The sequence below is a fragment of the Eucyclogobius newberryi genome, unplaced genomic scaffold, assembly GCF_026437365.1.
Source record: "Eucyclogobius newberryi isolate DKJ021-1_F unplaced genomic scaffold, fEucNew1.0.hap1 SCAF_17, whole genome shotgun sequence".
In the NCBI taxonomy this organism is placed as follows: domain Eukaryota; kingdom Metazoa; phylum Chordata; class Actinopteri; order Gobiiformes; family Gobiidae; genus Eucyclogobius; species Eucyclogobius newberryi.
The window spans coordinates 15,933,384-15,949,718 of record NW_027315801.1 but is presented as its reverse complement, the minus strand read 5'-3'; the positions used below and the strand labels follow the sequence as shown (position 1 = coordinate 15,949,718).

The following is a 16,335-nucleotide window of genomic DNA, read 5'->3' as shown; positions in this document are numbered from 1 at the left end:
ATCAAAAACACATTTGCTACTATTGCACTTTGTTACATGAATCTGTCAATTGTCTGTGTCTATGTAAGTTTATGTCAGTAAATAACCCGTACATTAACATTGTGTAACAGTTATTTGTGTATACAGACATTTGTAATGACCTCCATATGTTCTTATGTTCGTTGCCAAAGTCAAATCTGTCTCTTAAAAAATGGTATATGAATAATCTGTGGTGCGGTACTCCTCACGGGCACTGGGGGGCAGCACGTCGCTTTCACCTGCAGCAAAGCACAGCTGAGAGCAAAGGAAGGGGCGTGTTTATGCTAATGCTAGCGTTAGCTCGGCTTTAGCTCGTTGGTTCTCATGTAAACGCACTTCCTCCGTGTGAGAGCTTTTCTAACTGTGGGAAGTGACCGTGAGAACTTGAGACCGGCTCTGCGGCATAAAGAGCTTCTCTGGAAGAGAACCAGAGGACGTTGGTCAGCTCCTCTGCCCCGGGCTCCAGCTCAGGAGGACGGTTACACAGAGCAGGGACATGACCGTGAAGCGCCGCTGAAGAACGAGCACATCTGCGGTGAGTGAAGCCTGAAAGCCCGGGGACAGGGCTCTGGGCGGGCCCGGGCTCCTGCCGAGGAGATTCATGACACCCTGGGTGCTACAGACTGAGTCCGAGAGCTGTGCTTTAGCTGAGTCCTTTTCCTGTGACATGGAACTATTTCAGTTTCATAGTGGTCACTAATGTTACAGGGACATACGCAGCAGAACAGAACGGCTTACCTGGGCGCCGCGCCTAAGAGCCAGGCTGGCCCTTACCCCGGGCCCCTGGCACACACCTGCTGCTAGTGCCAGTGCCCATGGGCACGGGCCACACAGCCTGAGCTCCTCTAGGAGATCCCACTGTTAGTATGTCGTCATTTAGGCAGTTTCTTTAGTCTCTGCTGCCAGTATTCACACAGGGACAGGTCCTCCAGAGGTCACCTGTTTCATTGATTCATGAAAATGAATATATAATAATAGTAATTTAATTTTAATTTAATAAGTAATTTAGCCTTGTTTTGGTCATGATTTATTGATAGTTAACCGATGGACTAGTAAATTAAAGCATAATTAGACTGCACTTCTGGCATCAAAATTATATTTAAAATATTGCAATACAAAATGGTTAAATCCCCCTGACCTGTGTTTTGTCATAGTGCCATGTCTGTGGTGTTCCCACGAGCCAGTGTCAGTGCCGCTCACAGTAAGAAGGACAAACGACTGATGGCTGAGGTCAGCGCATCGCCCCTCAAGCACTTTGTCACCGCCAAGAAGAAGATCAACGGCATCTTCGAGCAGCTTGGCGCCTACATCAAGGAGAGCTCTGTGTTTTTGGAGGGTAACGTAGCCACTAACTTAAACACTTTCTGGAGATTATAGCCACGTTTCAACTGTCCCCAGACCGGTGCACTTTCGAGTACTTTGTAACAGTTATTTGAATGTGTCAGGGCCTGGCTCTGGGTCCAGAGGCAGAGCTCTGCCGGAATTATACTATACCTTTTCTTCATGAGGCAGATTTCCTCGACAAAAGACGTTCCACATTTGTGTCGCTGTGAAACATGGCTAAAGCGACGCGTGAGCTCTTAATGTAATGCATTGGCTTTGGATAATGTTAGTTGCATTATGCACTGGAAGCATATTTTTGATACTGACCCAACAATGCGTCGATAAACAGGAAACTGCTATTGCTAACATACGTTAGCTTTTTTTTGCTTTGCATGTGGGCTCAATTTATCAGCTATCATCAGTGGAAATACGGTGGTTTCATACAAGATCAAGTCATGATTCTTTTCTGTTTATCTTGCGTCTTGCTACCTGAATCTGTGTTCTCTCTTGTCAAATCGTCTTGCAGTAGCATTAGCCACGCCTCAGCTTAAGTGTTCTGGGAGCAAAAGAGAGCCAGACCGATTTGGAAGCTGACAACACAATCCATTAACATTATTTTACATTATCAAGTGTAAAATGTCACTAAGGCAGTGTCCAAACAGTCAGGATAAGGGACCTGTAAGTGAATGGTTTTGTCTCATCCCCGACCATATATCCAAATACAAAATGTCAACTTCACTAACTTCACTAATTGCCCACCCCAGGGGTGGGCAATTATTTTCCTCCGAGGGCCATATTCGAATCCAGGCAAGTAGCGGAGGGCCGGCCAGCGTTCATTGGTGTGAAAAATAAATAAATAAAATATCCATTTTCTGTCAAATATAGGCTATTGAATCTATTATTTTATTCATTTCACGTCATATTTAGTAAGGATACAAGTGCAGACAGATGCCTGAGGCCAAAAAAGGGGCCGTAGTTTGCCCACCCCTGCTCTATACCAATCTTTCTAATGAATACTTTTTAACACTTTTCATGGTCATTTTGGTTCCACAAATAAGTGTCATCACTACCATGATCAGTCTTAAACTTTTTCAGAACTGTGTCATTTCATACGTAGTAAAACGGTTTGGTTGTTGCAGATACATATAAAAATGAGGAGCTGGACCCGGTCACCACAGAGGAGCAGGTGCAGGAGGTGTTTGCATACCAGAGCAAAGCAGCTGGCATTGTGGAGGTCCTGGCTCGCAGACACATGAAGGTGGTCTTCTTTGGGAGGTGCGGACTTCACACTCTTATCTGCATCGCTTTATGAAAAAAACTGTTGTTTGAAACGTTTTGTCCTGTTGGTAATCAGAATAATTCAACTACTCAAATAATCATTGACAATTTTAATAATCACGTGAACCATAAATGGATTCTCACTCATGACATGTTTATTCACCAGTATCAGATCAAAATTAAGAACATTATGTGGCTTTATAAATACCGATCAAGAAGCCTCCATTTGGCATAGTTTTTGCTTTTATCTGGTGGAAGTTCCTTTAAACGTTTTTAGATTGTTTGACTAGGTAACAATTAACATCAATTAGTCAAACTTAATTGCAAAAGTATTTATCACAATGTTGGATAATGGCTCTCTGGCTCTCTCTCTGGCTGGCTCTCTGGCTCTCTCTCTGGCTGGCTCCCTGGCTCTCTCTCTGGCTGGCTCCCTGGCTCTCTCTCTGGTTGGCTCTCTCTGTCTGGTTGGCTCTCTCTCTGGTTGGCTCTCTCTCTGGCTGGCTCTCTCTCTGGCTGGCTGGCTCTCTGGCTCTCTCTGGCTCTCTCTCTGGCTGGCTCTCTGGCTGGCGCTCTCTGGCTGGCTCTCTCTCTGGCTGGCTCTCTCTCTGGCTGGCTCTCTCTCTGGCTGGCTCTCTCTCTGGCTGGCTCTCTCTCTGGCTGGCTCTCTCTCTGGCTGGCGCTCTCTCTGGCTGGCGCTCTCTCTGGCTGGCGCTCTCTCTGGCTGGCGCTCTCTCTGGCTGGCGCTCTCTCTGGTTGGCTCTCTCTCTGGTTGGCTCTCTCTCTGGTTGGCTCTCTCTCTGGCTGGCGCTCTCTCTGGCTGGCGCTCTCTCTGGCTGGCGCTCTCTCTGGTTGGCTCTCTCTCTGGTTGGCTCTCGCTCTGGCTGGCTCTCTGGCTGGCTCTCTGGCTGGCTCTGAGCCGTGTGCTTTGGGCCCCACAGGACCAGTAATGGAAAGAGCTCTGTGATCAATGCCATGCTGTGCGACAAGGTGCTGCCTTCGGGGATCGGACACACCACCAACTGCTTCTTGCGAGTGGAGGGCACCGATAGAGCAGAAGCCTTCATCCTGACCGAGGGGTCCGAGGAGCGCAAGAGCATCAAGGTATCGCCAGCCTAAACTCTGAAACTTTAGAATTGACGGATGGGAATCAAATCTTTCAATACCTAAATGCTCTCATTCATTTTTTTTTTCATATTAAAGAATGCAATATGTGTGAATTAACAATTTGATGCATCAAATTTAAGTAAAATAATGTGAGATTAATGTTTAAATATTTTTTATAACAATTCCCTGAACTCTGTGTTTTGCATGAAATCTGAGATTAAGATAATATTTGCAGTACCAAGAATTGATTTAATTGTAATATTACTAATTTATAAAACGAATATTAAAAGCATTTATGAATTTATAACATATTTTAAAAATATAGATTTATTAGATTTTAATTTTGTTAAATGGTTGATTTTCAAATGTTCACATCTTTCACAGTTTACTCATTTTTTTCTATTTGACTAACTTGAGAAATATTTCTTTTTACCCCCGGTTAAAGACATATAGTGTAAGTGGGTTCTGTGTGTGCAGACGGTGAACCAGCTGGCCCACGCTCTGCACCAGGATGAGCAGCTGGACGCAGGCAGTCTGGTGTGTGTCATGTGGCCCAAAAGCAAGTGTGCCCTGCTTCGGGACGACCTGGTGCTGGTGGACAGGTAACTCCTCATCCTCTTGCACAGCTACACAGCGCTGTATCAAAGCCACGGCATCATTCCAGATTTAATACCCCACTGTATACTATTTTGGCCAATAAATACACTCAAATAAAAATATTCATTATGAGGTGGTGTATACTCCCATGCATCCAACCCTCTTGGAAAAACATGGATTGTTACAGTGAGTGGGCTGTTTTCCAAATTTTCCAAATAATTTGCTCACCGTTAATAAGTGAGGTCGCTCGTCACCTCCATGATTCCATTTGCTTGGCTACAAGCAGGACAAGGCTCCTCCAGGCTAAGCACGGGTCAGGTGTGTGGAGAGGCAGCTCACCCTGACGGATCGGAGGCAGTGCGTGCAGCTGGGGAAGAGTGCGTGCAGCTGGGAAAGAACGTCCACAGGGCTGTGTACTTTCTCCCCTGCTCTTCTCCCTGTACACAAACTGCAGCACCTTCAGCCATGACTCCGTAAAACCGATGAAGTTTGCGGACGACACCACCCTCACCGGGCTTATCTTGGAAGGGGAGGAGTCTGTCTACAGGAGGGAGGTGGACCGGCTGGTGTCCTGGTGCAGCGGTAACAGCCTGGAGTTTAACGCCCAGAAGACAGTGGAGATGATCGTGGACTTCAGGAAAGTCACAGCCCCCCCTCACTATCACAGACTCCCCCATCACCACCGTGGACTCCCTCGGCATCATCATCACCCAGAACCTCAAGTGGGAGCCAACCATCAGCTCCCCCATCATAAGGCCCAGCAGAGGATGTACTTCCTGTGGCAGCTGAGGAAAGCCAAACTGCCAGTGGAGATGATAGTGCAGTTCTACACGGCCATCATTGAGTCCATCCTCACCTCCTCCATCACCGTGTGGTACGCTGGAGCCACAGCCAGGGACAAACTGAGACTACAACGCTGATCGGCTACAGATTTCCATCTCTGCAGGACCTGTACGTCTCCAGGGCTCTGGGGCGAGCAGGTCGGATCACAGCTGACCATTCTCACCCTGGACATGGACTATTTGAGCCACTCCCCTCAGGCAGGAGGCCACTCCCCTCAGGCAGGAGGCCACTCCCCTCAGGCAGGAGGCCACTCCCCTCAGGCAGGAGGCCACTCCCCTCAGGCAGGAGGCCACTCCCCTCAGGCAGGAGGCCACTCCCCCCAGGCAGGAGGCTACGGTCAATCCGGACCAGAACCTCTCGCCACAAGAACAGTTTCTTTCCCTCTGCCGTTGGACTCATGAACACTTCTTAAACACTGTCACTTTAACTACAATTGAATCAATCACTTTCTACACTACATCTCTAAATTGAACTGTAAATTTTGTGTACATAGTAAGCCTATTTTGGTTTTCATCCTGTAGCAGATTTAATTTGTTTTTATTTAATTAATGCACTTTTTGACTTGTGTAGGTTGTTTTATCATTGTTAGTTGTTTATGTTGCAACGAATCACCAAAGCAAGTTCCTATGTTTGTGAATTCTGTCAATAAACGTATTTTTTATTTTATTTTTTTACTAAAACGTTACATACTAGGGCTTTAAAACCTAATGTAGCATCCGGACACTGCACCAGTTTCTGTTGATTCAGTTGTTAGGCTCAATATGGTTCTTAAAAAACAAGTGATCCTGGCACTCTTCTCTACACCTGAACACTACCTGTGTATTTTTTTTTTTTTTAAGACTGAGGAAAAATCGACATCGATCAATATAAGAAAAGATAAAAAATCGTTGTAAATTGAAATAGATTATACGTTTCCACAACACTCTGATCTGTGCCCTGTCTCTGTCCACAGCCCTGGCATCGATGTGACCACAGAGCTGGACAGTTGGATCGATAAGTTCTGTCTGGACGCTGATGTGTTTGTCCTGGTAGCCAACTCCGAGTCCACGCTCATGCAGACGGTAACATACTGTGCAGCTGCTCTTGCCCACGGGACAGCCATGACATCAATCATTCAAAATATGATGAACATCATATTTATGTGTTAGTGGTTGGTTTATGCCAGCTTAGACTTGATAGACTTGTCAATTCACTTTGACACAACTTTGGAATTATTATACGTGATCTTGACTTATAGATTGCGCCTGAGTAAAGTACATAATTCTATCTGTTCTGTTTTTTTTTGTCAAATTGGCAGCTCACTAAATATTTCCACTTTGTTAATGTCCTGATATCAACCTTTCTGGTGAATGTCTGTGGTGATTTTACAGGAGAAGTCCTTCTTCCACAAGGTCAACGAGAGACTGTCCAGCCCAAACATCTTCATCCTCAACAACCGCTGGGACGCCTCAGCCTCCGAGCCCGAGTACATGGAGGAGGTCAGTCTGGTCCTGCTTTACACAACACTGTTCCCACTGGTTCACTACAGAGCCGATTGGTGCCATCCCAGTGTTTCCACCGTCTTAAGTAAATGTTATCCTACATTATCAATAATATTCTGCTGTTCTTCTGCGTCTCAGGTGCGGCGGCAGCACATGGAGCGCTGCACAGACTTCCTGGTGGAGGAGTTGCGTGTGGTGGAGCGAGCCCAGGCCGCAGACCGCATCTTCTTTGTGTCTGCTAAGGAAGTGCTGCAGGCCCGAGTGCAGAAAGCTCAGGGAATGCCTGAGACAGGTACGCAGCACCCGCAGCACCCGCACACACGTTCTACAGCTTCATTTGGACTTGGACAAATATTGGCTTCTGGTGTCTTAATGTATTTTGTTGCACAATGATGATAGTTTCCTCTGCAGGAGCAAATATTTGTGGGGTCTTATTAAAAGCTGCTAACTCTGTAGTTTAGGCATCAACAAAGGGGCTGTTAATCAATTATGTGTTAATGCTTTTGGATGTTTACTGTCAACTAAATCCTTCATCTAGAAACATAAATGGCAACTCTAATAGCGATGATAAAGATGTCAACTTTTTCTAAATATGAAATGAAAGTGTGTGATGGTTTACTTCATTTTGCCTCCATTCTGATGACGGAGCATTGAAAGGGTTTATGAAAAGTCTTTACTTTTAGTCATATTGCAGTCATAAGACATTGAGACTACAATGCAATATAAATAATGCATCCTGATAAAAGCATATCGCCCTAATCCTAATGCACATAATGCTCCCTGTACGTGTTTTTTGAATTGTTGTGACCACAGGCTTGCTTTGTTTCAGGAGGAGCACTAGCTGAGGGCTTTCAAGCACGAATGTTCGAGTTTCAAAACTTTGAAAGAAGATTTGAGGTAGTACTTTCATATTAACACCATCTTAGTATAGAAATAAAACATGACTTGGTAAACTTGTTGTTCGTCTGCCACTTTGTGTTGCAGGAGTGCATTTCGCAGTCCGCTGTAAAAACCAAGTTTGAGCAGCACACAGTGAGAGCCAAGCAGATCAGCGAGGCCCTGCGAGGCATCATGGAGTCGGTGCACATCGCAGCGCAGGAGCAGAGGTGAGCGAGGGCTGCTGGAGGGGCCGGGGGACTTAAAACAGACTGACAGAAGGGAAAGGGTTTGCATTTTTAGTTTTTCTTCTGATTTGAACACTGGTTGGTTAACAGACTTGACAGAGTAAATCCTCATGAGGAGCTGCCACTGTTATTGATGTCAAAGATCAACTATTGGAAGAGCGCTCACTCTATATACTGTATATTAAACAACATTTGAAAACTATTCAGGAAAGATCCAACCTTGACCATTTGTTTATCCCTTCTCTATTAAGTATCTTGTTTCTATACTAGTTTTGTATAGATTAGTCTCTGGGTATCTTTTTGACAAGTCTTCATTTGTTTACAGGACGTATTGTTTAGACACCAAAGAAGATCGCCAGGACCGTCTGGAGTTCTTGGATAAGCAACTGGACCTGCTGACCCTGGACTGTAAAACTAAGATTAAGAAGATCACAGAGGAGGTGGAGCGACAGGTAAGCTCAGCCCAGGTCGGCCTGGTGTTCTACATATGTGTGTGCTATGTCTGCATCTGGGGTCTGCAGGTGTCCAACGCTATGGCTGAAGAGATCCGGAAGCTCAATCTTCTTGTCGATGATTTCCACCTGGACTTCCACCCTTCGGCTGTGGTCCTCAAGGTCTACAAGAATGTGAGTCAGCAAAATGCTCCTGTTTGTCAGGATTTACTCCACCAGGGTAAGAGAATCGGAAAGTCTGCTGATTTTCTAGAACTCTGACTGATAGTATTTCATATACATTTAAAGTAATTTAACAACAAAAATGAACATGACACAGAACGAAGCATCTAGACCAGGGGGATCTGTTTGTATGAAGTTTATTGTCTGGTGCAAGTGGATAAAGGCGCTGAACGACCCCGCAGCCCGCCTCACTGATGACACAAATAATAATATGGGAAACTTCTGTTTAGTAGTGGCCGCTTTTTTATTTTCAAAATAATCAGTGGCATCAAATAGTAGGCAAGCTAATTCTTATAACTAACACGTTTTCCTCTTTTATGTTTCAGTTTAATAAAACATTAGGCTATGGGTTGTGTTCATGTGACGTCACATTAATCAAATGAAGATTGTTACAATACAGATTTGTGTTGTAATACAATGAGTTCTTAGGTCTTATCACTAAGAGAAAGCAGCAGGTTCAACATTTGTGAAATTAATATCTGGTATATTTAATGCCAATATCTGGAAATATGTCCATTTTTAATCATTGTGGAGGTTGTGAAAGTTTTCCATGTCTTTGTGATAGCTTTTTTTAATTTTATTTTTTTAAAGCTGGCAGATGTTGCTTTGTAGACTACTGTGTACTTATGCACTATTGATATAAAAGTATAGTGGTGGTGTACGTCAGAAAGCGCTTGTTGAATATAAATTGTTTATATTCTACCAATAAAAGGCTGAATTTTTGAAGAATTTGTCTCTGCTCTGCCGCAGTATCATAACGCTGTACTTGTGTATGTTGTGTAGGAGCTTCATCGGCACATAGAAACTGGCCTGGGGAAGAACATGTCCCATCGCTGCTCCACCTCCATCGACTCTGCTCTACAGGCCACACAGACAGACATGATCGGTGAGCCTGTGTCATTCATGTCCCTCGTGTCATTCATGTCCCTCGTGTCATTCATGTTCCTCATGTCCCTCGTGTGTACGTGCGTGTGTGTGTGTACGTGCGTGTGTGTGTGTACGTGCGTGTGTGTGTGTACGTGCGTGTGTGTACGTGCGTGTGTGTGTGTGTGTACGTGCGTGTGTGTGTGTACGTGCGTGTGTGTACGTGCGTGTGTGTGTGTGTGTACGTGCGTGTGCGTGTGTGTGTGTGTGTGTGTGTGCGTGTGTGTGTGTACGTGCGTGTGTGTGTGTACGTGTGTGTGTACGTGCGTGTGTGTGTGTGTACATGCGTGTGTGTGTGTGTACGTGCGTGTGTGTGTACGTGTGTGTGTGTGTACGTGCGTGTGTGTGTGTACGTACGTGCGTGTGTGTGTGTGTGTACGTACGTGCGTGTGTGTGTGTGTGTGTACGTGTACGTGCGTGTGCGTGTGTGTGTGTGTGTGTGCGTGTGTGTGTGTACGTGCGTGTGTGTGTGTACGTGCGTGTGTGTGTGTACGTGTGTGTGTACGTGCGTGTGTGTGTGTGTACGTGCGTGTGTGTGTGTGTACGTGCGTGTGTGTGTGTGTACGTGCGTGTGTGTGTGTGTACGTGCGTGTGTGTGTGTGTGTGTGTACGTACGTACGTGCGTGTGTGTGTGTGTGTGTGTACGTACGTGCGTGTGTGTGTGTGTGTACGTGCGTGTGTGTGCGTGTGTGTGTGTGTGTGTGTGTACGTGCGTGTGTGTGTGTGTGTACGTACGTACGTGCGTGTGTGTGTGTGTGTGTACGTGCGTGTGTGTGTGTGTGTGTGTACGTGCGTGTGTGTACGTGCGTGTGTGTGCGTACGTGTGTGTACACACAGACGGTCTGAAGCCTCTCCTGCCCGTGGAGGTCCGGGAGCAGGTGGATAAGCTGGTCCCTCGTCACTGCTTCAGCCTCAGCTATGACCTGGCCTGTGACAAACTGTGCAGCGACTTCCAGGAGGACATCAGCTTCCACTTCTCTCTGGGCTGGACAATGTTGGTGAAGCGTTTCCTGGGCCCTCAGAACACGCGGCGGGCCCTGGCAGGCTACAGTGATCAGGTGAGGCCCCCAGTTTATGGTTGCATCTCTGTTATAGTCCTATTATTTTTTTTAATTTCCTATGAAGGAACAATTTTATTAAAGTTTTCAGAATATGTTTACACAGTTTTACAACAAATTGAGTCCCATTTCATCCCATTACAATATCATATTGTAGAAACGGAAGCAATTGATGAGTGTCCCGATAAATTTGTAAAATAAACAAAGCCCTCCTTATTTTGCATTTGAAAGGGAGTCTTGTCAGAAAACCAAATGTGGCAACAGAAGTACAGGACACAGGCCAGCCCCAAAAGAGAGAAAGATACATTTTATTTATCAATACAGGGAACATTTAATTTTTTTTTTATCCTATTTAAAAGTTGTCATAATTTGGACTAAATCCAGGACTAGAACTAAACTTTGTACAGTTTTTGGTTTCATTATGATTCAGTGAGAACCTGAGTGCAGACCTCAAGCTTCACTCTTTCTTGGGGCTGCTAATATAAACAATAAGTGAAAGAAAGTGGAGAATTGCTCCACAAACAGGTGAAGTGTGATATGTAAGCTTTCACCTGGAAGCATTGTCCCATTTCACCCCAAGATGTTTCAGGCTTTCATTAAAATCACTTTTTCCATAGATTCCTCTTGTAACTTCAAAGTCTGTTTCCTCCACAGAGACATAAAGATCAGCTCTTAAAGCAGCACCTGCACACACACCACACTGCACACCACACTGCACACCACACTGCACACCACACTGCACACCACACTGCACGCCACAGTGCACACCACACTGCACGCCACAGTGCACACCACACTGTACACCACAGTGCACACCACACACCGCACCGCACACCACACACTGCACACCACACACTGCACACCACACACCGCACACCACACACCGCACACCGCACACTGCACACCACACACTGCACACCACACACCGCACCGCACACTACACACTGCACACTGCACACTGCACACTGCACACCGCACACCGCACACCGCACACCGCACACTGCACACTGCACACTGCACACTGCACACTGCACACTGCACACTGCACACCGCACACTGCACACCACACACTGCACACCACACTGTACACACACTGTACAAGCTTGGACTCTAGTTTTATCTCATTAACTCTAATTAAAAAATCTGACTAAAGTTTTCTTGGAACAAATCTTCACTAAGACCTAGTTTACTGAAATACTAAAGATATTTAAACCAGATATTATTTAATAATATTATATTATTTAATAAATAATAATTATTATAAACATTACATGATGAAAAACGTACCCATAAACTACAGTTTCAATTTGATATCTCTAAAAGTAATATTTTTCTTCACTTAAAGAACTATCCTGTCTATTTTCTGGTGTTCAGACACTATTCTCCCAGAGGAAACTTAAATGCATCACATTTATTCTTTCATTGTCTAATGTTGTATTGTCCATTGTACATGTAGAAGTAGAAGTAGACGCTGCAGTGCTTTAACACAGACCTTTGTGTGGTCTGGTGCAGGTCCCTCGGCCCCTGGCTCTGACCCCAGTGAACCCCAGCATGCCCCCGTTCCCCCAGAGCTCAGTCACTCAGGAGGAGCTGATGGTCTCCATGGTGACAGGCCTGGCCTCCCTCACCTCACGGACATCCATGGGCGTGCTGGTCGTAGGCGGAGTGGTAAGTGTTTGTGTGTGACCAGAGAAGCCTCACACCAAACTCCCAAACCCCACAACGAGGATGGTTTCCTCCCCTATCCTGGTGCGGGGGGCTCCTACGGGGGGCTCCTGCGGGGACAGAGGGTGACCTAACACAACAGCCTTTAACAACATAAAATGAAGTGGAGTTTCATTTAGCTTCTTTCATACATAAATCATCTCCACCTTTTCTAAACTTTTGTGACTCAAATGATGTCGTGTGTTCTTACAGTGTCATGAGGCAAGCTAGGTTTGCTGCTGCTCTGCTCTGTGTAATATGCTACAACAAAAGTTTGGACAAACCTTCTCATTCACCCTTTTTTAAAACATTTTTATTACTTTTTACATGGTAGATACTGAAGACATTGCCTGTCCAAAAAGAAAAAGCACGATCAGAGCAAAGAGTGTCTAATTATTTTGTGTAAAATTTTATATTATTATAATATATAATAGATTTAATGCCTTCCATCAGAACCTTCAATGTAAATAAAGAAAAAACTGAAAAGTTAAAGTGTGTCCAAACGTTTGACGTATTGTGCAATGTCAAGTAAATAAGTAAAACTTGGTCACACTATAGTCCTAGAGGTAACATTAAACATATCTGATCCCATTAATAATGAATTTGATTATTATAGAACTGTCCACGTGACCAATCAGAGCAGACATTTCATTGTATTAATAAACACGCACTGGATTGTCTAAAATGGGTCCAACTGTTGACCAAGTGTCTTCGCTCTGATTTGTGTGTATGCTTGTGTGTGCGTATGCTTGTGTGTCGGGTGCAGATCTGGAAGGCGGTGGGCTGGCGTCTGATCGCACTGTCTCTGGGTCTGTACGGCCTGCTGTACGTCTACGAGCGCCTCACCTGGACCACCAAGGCCAAAGAGAGGGCATTTAAGAGGCAGTTTGTGGACTACGCCAGCGAGAAACTTCAGCTCATCGTCAGCTACACCGGATCCAACTGCAGCCACCAAGTCCAACAGTCAGTAACACGCACGCGCCCACAACTCGCGCCCACACGCACGGGCCAACACGCTCGGGTCCACACGCTGAACTGAAACTTTGAGCTGCTTTCTTTAAGGGAAGGATTTTTGCTCCAGTTTAAGTAACAAAGAGTGGGAGTGCTAAGAACATGTTTTTTTCCCTTTTTAAAGTTTCACTTTTAGACCAGGACGCCCTTGAAAATGATTTTGAGCTTAAAGTGTTTTTACCTTGTTGAATAAAGGTTAATAAATACATAGAAATCCTTCAGAAACTTGGTAAAAATGTACTTGGTTGAGGTTCAAGTATTGCTCACAGCATGAATGGAGCTGCAGAAATATCACTTTAAAACATTAAATGAAAGATGACTCAAATTTTCATTTATAACTACTGTTACTTACTTAAAAGTGAAATTATGCAAATCCCCAGAACAAATTAAACAAAACATATTTTAAGTTTCAGTTAATTTTACTTTATTATATAGTAAGATTAAATCCAATTAAAACGCAGTATCTTTTCCTATGACTTGAGGCTTTTCCACATAAAGCTGGATTGTGTTTTCAGGGAGTTGGCTGGCATGTTCGCTCAGCTCTGTCAGCAGGTGGACGTAACACGGCAGAACCTGGAAGATGAAATGACGGCCATGAATCAGAAGATCGAGCAGCTGGATAGTCTACAGGGCAAAGCTAAGCTGCTCCGGTAAGTCACACCCCAGAATATACTGGACAGTGAGCGAGGGGGCGAGCGAGAGCGCGAGGGGGCCTGCGTCAGCCAGCGAGGGGAGCGAGGGGGCCTGCGCCAGCCAGCGAGAGGGTCTGCGCCAGCCAGCGAGGGGAGCGAGGGGGCCTGCGCCAGCCAGCGAGAGGGTCTGCGCCAGCCAGCGAGAGGAGCGAGGGGGCCTGCGCCAGCGAGCGAGAGGAGCGAGGGGGGCCTGGGGCCTGCGCCAGCGAGCGAGGCCTGCGCCAGCGAGGGGGGCCTGGGGCCTGCGCCAGCGAGCGAGGGGAGCGAGGGGGGCCTGCGCCAGCGAGCGAGGGGAGCGAGGGGGGCCTGCGCCAGCGAGCGAGGGGAGCGAGGGGGGCCTGGGGCCTGCGCCAGCGAGCGAGCGGAGCGAGGGGGGCCTGCGCCAGCGAGCGAGCGGAGCGAGGGGGGCCTGCGCCAGCGAGCGAGCGGAGCGAGGGGGGCCTGCGCCAGCGAGCGAGCGGAGCGAGGGGGGCCTGGGGCCTGCGCCAGCGAGCGAGCGGAGCGAGGGGGGCCTGGGGCCTGCGCCAGCGAGCGAGCGGAGCGAGGGGGGCCTGGGGCCTGCGCCAGCGAGCGAGCGGAGCGAGGGGGGCCTGGGGCCTGGGGCCTGCGCCAGCGAGCGAGCGGAGCGAGGGGGGCCTGGGGCCTGCGCCAGCGAGCGAGCGGAGCGAGGGGGGCCTGGGGCCTGGGGCCTGCGCCAGCGAGCGGAGCGAGGGGGGCCTGGGGCCTGGGGCCTGGGGCCTGCGCCAGCGAGCGGAGCGAGGGGGGCCTGGGGCCTGCGCCAGCGAGCGGAGCGAGGGGGGCCTGGGGCCTGGGGCCTGCGCCAGCGAGCGGAGCGAGGGGGGCCTGGGGCCTGCGCCAGCGAGCGGAGCGAGAGATTGACTCAAAAATTTTAAAACTAAAGAACTTTTCAAATTATTTCATATTGTCAACTCAAAAACAGCTTTTGTCAATTTACTCACAGTAAGAGGTTTGGTGGTAGAAAACTACTCCCAAAAAGTACAATTTCTTTAACCCAATTTCGCAATTTTTACAATTAACAACATTAAACAATGAGTAACGTGTGTGTGTTTCTATGGCTCCAGGAACAAGGCTGGCTGGCTGGACAGTGAGCTCAACATGTTCATCCAGCAGTATCTTCAACACAGCAAGTGAAGAAGGCCACATCATGGTCATCCTCAGCTCCAGACTCAAATGGACACTAAGTAGTCCAGGTGTAGTGCACCATCTGCCCCTTGTGGTAACACTGTGGAATCACTCGAGAGTCTAGAGGATGGAATAAGAAGATAAGGTTATTAATCTTAACTTAAGCTATTTATATATATTTTTGCCAGGAAAAAAATGACTTTTAAGGAATAACAAGGAACGAAGGATTTTCTAACTACCGGTAAATTAAATTCTGCATAAATTTAGGGTACCTAATTTTCAAACTTTATTTATGGTAGACGGGCCTTTATACCTGAGATTCCAGTCTGCTCTGCGCTCTCACAAGCCCTTGGCACATAGCTAGTATCACATATAAGCACCTTTTTGTTCAAACGTGGAGAAGCCGGGTGGATCTCCCCTCGCACAGCCATCAGCTCATCCCAAAACGCCACATGGCAACGTGCCATTCTCTTCTGTGTTGGGGTCGTTTGTGTAAAAAGTGCTGCTCTTCATTATTTATGGGGGAAATAAAGTGTTGGTACCCAAGCTTTGATGTACATACTCACACATGCAGAGGGTTGGGTTCAAAGCAGCGATGGAGAATAGAATGTGTTGTAAATGATTCAAAATCCTACACACAGACTCCTTAAACGTGTTGTTTCTCACCATGTCATTAGTGCAGTCATGCTTCACCCACGCTTAGCTCTTTATGTCCTGCTCAGACAGGGACGGGCTGATGTTGATAAAGGCTTCTATACAAAGCGCTTCCTGGCAGAACCTTAGAGCTGCTGGTCTCCGGTGAGTTAGCATGACTCCTGCACCACTGTGTGATGGCATGTTGTTGCACATGACCCCGCCCTGTACTCTCTGACCACACTACTGAATAAAATGATCCAGTCCTGTGTCGGTGCCTCTTGTGGCTTTATTTGACCCGAGAAAAATGTCTCATTTGTGCAGCGACAGTGACTCATGGTTAGAGCACTCATCCACCTGAACATGGGAGACTTGGAAGCCTGGTTCAAGCTAAAGTGAGTGCACCAAATGAAGCCATGAAATGACCGGTCAGTGAGGAAGTCACATGACCATGTGTAAATACTTAATGTGGCATAGCTTACGTATTAAGTATTCTTTTTCTAGTTGACATCAACAAAAGTTCATACACTGGTAGTAAAATAAGGCTTCATGTTGGCTGTGAGGCCTTATTGGTTCAAAGTTACTTTCTCATCGCCACCAGTTCTCGCTCAGACACCACCTGACTTGACATCGTAACACTCTTTTCAGAGAGTTACTCTGCGTACAGGCCCTCTGCTGAGAAGTCTATTTACAATCAATGTATAAATGAAGGCACATGAACAAGTTAA

At 46.6% G+C, this 16,335-nt stretch overlaps 1 protein-coding gene across 1 annotated transcript; it reads left to right on the top strand.

The window, feature by feature from the left end:
- Nucleotides 1–270: 270 nt before the first annotated feature.
- On the top strand, nucleotides 271–15,877 carry mfn2 (mitofusin 2). The gene is made up of 18 exons (XM_072449297.1): nucleotides 271–553; nucleotides 1,173–1,354; nucleotides 2,481–2,616; nucleotides 3,558–3,720; nucleotides 4,201–4,325; nucleotides 6,116–6,224; nucleotides 6,534–6,641; nucleotides 6,783–6,936; nucleotides 7,474–7,541; nucleotides 7,629–7,750; nucleotides 8,094–8,220; nucleotides 8,290–8,394; nucleotides 9,226–9,328; nucleotides 10,204–10,424; nucleotides 11,937–12,092; nucleotides 12,895–13,091; nucleotides 13,655–13,789; nucleotides 14,914–15,877. The coding sequence occupies exons 2-18, from the start codon at nucleotides 1,177–1,179 to the stop codon at nucleotides 14,981–14,983; spliced, it is 2,277 nt and encodes a 758-aa protein (XP_072305398.1). The 5' UTR covers nucleotides 271–553; nucleotides 1,173–1,176; the 3' UTR covers nucleotides 14,984–15,877.
- The last annotated feature ends 458 nt before the right edge of the window (nucleotides 15,878–16,335 follow it).